Source organism: Phalaenopsis equestris, unplaced genomic scaffold (genome assembly GCF_001263595.1).
Source record: "Phalaenopsis equestris unplaced genomic scaffold, ASM126359v1 Scaffold211674, whole genome shotgun sequence".
In the NCBI taxonomy this organism is placed as follows: Eukaryota; Viridiplantae; Streptophyta; class Magnoliopsida; order Asparagales; family Orchidaceae; genus Phalaenopsis; species Phalaenopsis equestris.
Genome location: NW_018230657.1, coordinates 488 through 5432, shown reverse-complemented (window position 1 = coordinate 5432; position 4945 = coordinate 488). Strand labels below are relative to the sequence as shown.

The 4945-nt window shown below is 35.6% G+C and overlaps 1 protein-coding gene across 1 annotated transcript; it reads left to right on the top strand.

Annotated features, from left to right (window-relative positions):
- Window positions 1-2043: 2043 nt before the first annotated feature.
- On the top strand, window positions 2044-2968 carry LOC110036842 (the record flags this gene model as incomplete). The annotated part of the gene is given in 2 exon segments (XM_020741376.1): window positions 2044-2665; window positions 2741-2968. Coding segments are annotated over 2 exon segments (729 nt in total). The 5' UTR covers window positions 2044-2152.
- Window positions 2969-4945: the final 1977 nt, after the last annotated feature.

Below are 4945 nucleotides of genomic sequence, written 5' to 3'. Positions count from 1 at the left end.
ACAAGAAAAACATCCTGATGTAGAATGTGTTTGAACTCGCTTCTTCAAAGCATAATCACCTAAGCAAATTTGAGTAGTACTCTCACCAGACCTCAATAGGTAGAATGGGTAAATCTGAATAGATGCTTCCCACAAGTGAGCCAAGGTACCCGAGGAAAGAGCAGATTTCAATTAATAACATAAATCCAGATATAATATCTATCGAAGAATCATAGAATGTCCCCGGGCGAAGGTTGGTTCTAAAATGTTATTGAAAATAAAGAAATCCAATTCCTCACAAAACAAACTTATGAGCTCCTAAGGATAAAAGAATTCAATCCTAAGATAAGCCTCATCATCGCCTCAAATGTATCAAAGAAGTAAAATGATCTTCATCCTCACATTCTTTTTGCAAATATCTGATCGAAGAGATGAGAGAATCAAAGAACTAAATGTATACAAAAATACAAATATACAAAATTTTTGATAAATATCTTTTACTAAATCAAGCCTATTGTCGAAGTGGTTGAATCAATCATATTTGTCGAAGAAGTTGAATCAAGCGCACCTACTGAAGTGGCTGAATCGAGCACACCTATCAAACTGACTTAATCGAGCCCACTTATCGAAATGGATGAACCAAGCTCACTTATCGATCCAAACATTTTCAAATTCCTCAAAGGGATAACCTAGCTCACCTACTCAAGGGCAACTATCAGAGGAAGCTTTCATGACTAATAAGAAGTAATTATGACCAATAAGGACATTCATTAATCTCTTATTAAAGACAACACCTAATATTACACTGATTTCAAATATTTTATTAAATTTCTCTCTTATGTATAAAATTAGAGAGGAAAGGATAGGGAGGGGATCTCCTCTTCTCTTTGGATCCTTCTTCTTTCCTCTCTCTGTGGAGATCATTTTTCATCTTCATTTTCTTTTTTTCTATCTCCGAAATCCTATAACTTACGGAAACTCAAATGAGCCGCCTCTCTCTGACTTATCGGAGATTGGAATTTAATATATTTCCTATAGTTCCCTGAAAAGACACCTCCGTCTGTCTTTCCCATCATTATATCTACAATAAAAGGTTTTTTTACCGGGTTATATGTACTCACAAACGATACGAGACCCTATGCCTCAAAATGATTCAACACTCTAGATTAAAATTTACTTATTATGATATATACAAAATCAAATCTCACTTTTATTTTAGTTGTAGAGTCGTTCAACTATTTCACTTGCACTTGTTGCATCCAATTTTTTTCATGAAAGCATACACATGCCTAAAACTAGTGAACGCGACAAAGTTTAAAAGAATCTATGGCATTAAATCTCAATATCAGCGACCTATCTAAGAAAAAAAGAGTGTCCTTAATATTAACTCCTCATCTTTATATAGAGATTTTTTTTTTATGTCCTTAATATTAACTCCTCATCTTTATATAGAGAGTTTTTTTATTAAAAATAAACATGAGTAGGGGTGTAGACAAACAGAACATGAGCGAGCCCAGAGCTTGTTTGTGTTTGACTCGTTCGAAATTTTTAATATTGAAAATGAGCTCGTGTTCAAAATGGCTTGTGAATAACCCTATTCCTATTTGGCTTGATTTAACTTCGAATTTGTTCTTATTAGCTCGTTTGACTCAAAGTTGAGCTACATATGGTATGATTTTTATTATAAAATGTTTTCTAAAAAATAGGAGGTGGAAATAGTTGAATCAACTCTCTGTCTTTATAATTCTTAAATCCAAGAAAGAAGATTCTCTATTTTTAAGTACATATACATATACATGCTACCAAAGTCCTATTTATTTACATATCTGACACCTAAACTTTATTTTTTTTTTAAATGTGTGTTTTTAAATAATTTTTAAAATAAAAAATCAATATTTTCAATACATATAGAAATTTAATATAAAAACTATATAGATAAATATTATTATTTAACTATTTAAGCCAGAAAATATAAATAAACAAATATTTGTTAGTGTTCAATTTGTTTATTAATCAAACTAAAAAAAACTATTTATATTTGACTCAATTGCTTAAAGTACGAATCAAACTCAAATTATTTAGGTGCCCAACATAAATTATTCGTGAATAATGATTTTTTGTGACACCCTCTGAACGGTCAGCAAGCAATCTCCTTTCGTCGTCGACATTTTCCATGACCTCTTCTATGCATCCTCGCAGTCTTCTTCTGCCCTACAAAATCTCACCTCCAACCCTGCCACCACCCTCTCTTTCTCGCTCCTACTTTCAATGGCCGAAGCGCCTCCGTCCTCCATCGCCGGCACTTTTTCGCCCCCATTACACCTATCGCCGCCTCCTTACTCACGCCATCAATCTTCCGGCAGAAAATCCCGGCGATCCCACCGAAAGGCTTAACCTTGACAGCATCGTCAGTCATGCACACAAGCTGTTTGACGATTTGCCTCAACCGGTAAAGAAGTTCCCCTGGGCCAAAGCGCTGGAGAGCTTCTTCCGCCTCGTGTTCGAGCTTGCCTGCACGGTGGCTAGGTACCTCTCCATGCCAGTACTGGCTGTCTCCTCTTTGAGCGAGATGTCCTACTGTGGTCACGAAAAGAAGCTGGCCTTAATGCCGTTCCCGTTTCTTATTGGGTTTGCTCTTGCTGGTGTGCTTTCCGACACTGCAATTGAGCTCTCAGTTGGCCTCAAGGTTTGTTCAATATCTGGTGCTGTTTACAATTTTGCTTTTCGATGCTACCTATTGATTTGCTGGATAATGTTGTAGGAAGGAGACCTCCCCTGGCATTTGCTTATGGTTGCGACCTTCTTCTTGTTGCTTAAACTACCTGGCCCGTATTACCCTTATTGGGGCAGATTGCTTGTTCCTCACTTCGCGAATGGTGGATTGTGGAGGACGTTATGGCTTATTTTTTTGTGGTATAGAAGGGCTGGGAGAACTGGAGTTCAAACTGTGCCTTCTGGTCGTGATGGCAGCTCTTGAGAATAAAATTCCAGACTTTGTAGGTAAAAGGCTACATTTTGAGTCGATAGAAGGGCTGGGAGAACTGGAGTTCAAACTGTGCTTTCTGGTCGTGATGGCAGCTCGTGAGAATAAAATTCCGGACTTTGTAGGTAAAAGTCTACATTTTGAGTCGCTTCAAAGAAGTCTTGACAAGTTTTTGTTCACTCTGCGTGCTTCAGGATGGAGTTTAGAATTGCTTTGCCATGACATGCTATTATGAGAGAGTAATATGAGATCAAAATCTTTTTTCTTTCTTAAATTTTTTTCAGATCTTTAATAGTATGTTCTAACATGATAGTTGTAACGTTTAACTCATATTACTCTTTTTTATAGAGATCTTTTCTTGAACTCATAAATATTTTTTGCTTTGCATTATGTTGTATGATATTATCTCATGGAAGGCGCACCAACAAGATGCAAATTATTTAACAAATCTGGAAATTTTATGTTTAACAGTTTATCATACGTGTTATTTTTAATCATGAGGATAATGAACCATTGGAAAGTAGAACAACTAAAGCATCTTTTGTGAGTGTATGTGTTATCATTATTGATTTAGTGTGGCATTGTAGCCAGTTGTGCTGTTTCAGATCTATTAGGTAAAAGTCGCTCTGTGATATTGTCTGTAATGTTCTTAGCTGCATTCATTGATATTTCCATGTCAGCCATCAACCATCATTGTTTATGGTGGAGGTTATTGCCTTCAACTTTTTGTTTGGTATAACCATGAAGCTGAAAGCATGAGAAGAATACTATTTATTCTAATTTGAATTAATATTTAATAGGAACTAGTTCTGTGTTGCTATGTGGCTCCATGAATTAGAAAAGCTATTATGCTGACATTGCATAGGATATAAAGTTAGTGTTGATTCATCCTGGAAGATATCATTTTGGGTTGCACTCTCAGTTGGAGTATGAACTGATTGTTCTTATGATATAAGGAAGAACGAAGTCATTTTTTATTTTTTGTAGAGTAAGCATGTATTGGGAATTTATTTATCTTGGGCATCCTCTATATTCCTAGTACTAGGTTTTTTTCAGCAGGTTTGCATCTATGCAATAAAGCAAAACTAGGTCATATCATTGGAAACCACCTTTTGGTTCCTTCGTTCTCTATGGTGATTAAGCATCTTTCCTTGTTTTTTCAACATTAGAGTTAGGTGTTGGACTTTGATGGGTTGAAATGGACACGAGATCGTTGATAAGGTTTGAGGCATGCACAACTAAGAAGGAAAAGAAGTTTAGAAAGTAGAAGGAAGATGGAAAGAGACGAAGCGGCCGAATGATATTGAAAAAAGTTAGAGAGGTGGGAGGCCTCATCTTAGGCGTGGAATCTATTTACTATATTTGGCTTAATTTTGTTTAAGTGGTTTGATTATGTTTATTTAGTTTTGTTACTCAAAGAAATCTTAAAATCCCTTTGAATTTGTAAGGCCTCTATTTTGAAATTTATGTTATTTAAAGATTAGTTGGTTGTAGTTTGGGCTTCAACCTTGTTGTTGGGATTGACGTTCTTTCAATAATTGTTTGTTAGTTTCTGTTGTTTTTTGAGATTGAGCGTTTGTAGTCACAGGGGCGGAATTAACTTTATTTTTCAGGATGAGCAAAATCATCAAATGTTTAATTGTTTTTAGGCATTGAACAAGAAAATGTATTCAGTAAGGCAAAATTATTAAATCGCCTGCTCTATGTAATAAAAAATTATTAAGTTTTATTGCAAATATAGAAAAATCTCAAGTTTCATGGTGGACAGTTGCTGACCTTAGACATAACCTGAGTCCACTCCTACTTGTAGATCCTAGTAGTTGACCGCTAGAGACTTGTTGGAGCGAGCTTTTAGAAGATCACTAGACCTCAAGATCTTTTTTGTAGCTCCCTTGAAACCTTTTGAAAATTTAGTTTGCCGTCAACCGTGACTTTTTGGAGCCACATGCACTCCTACAACTTTATATTGATTTCATTTGTTAC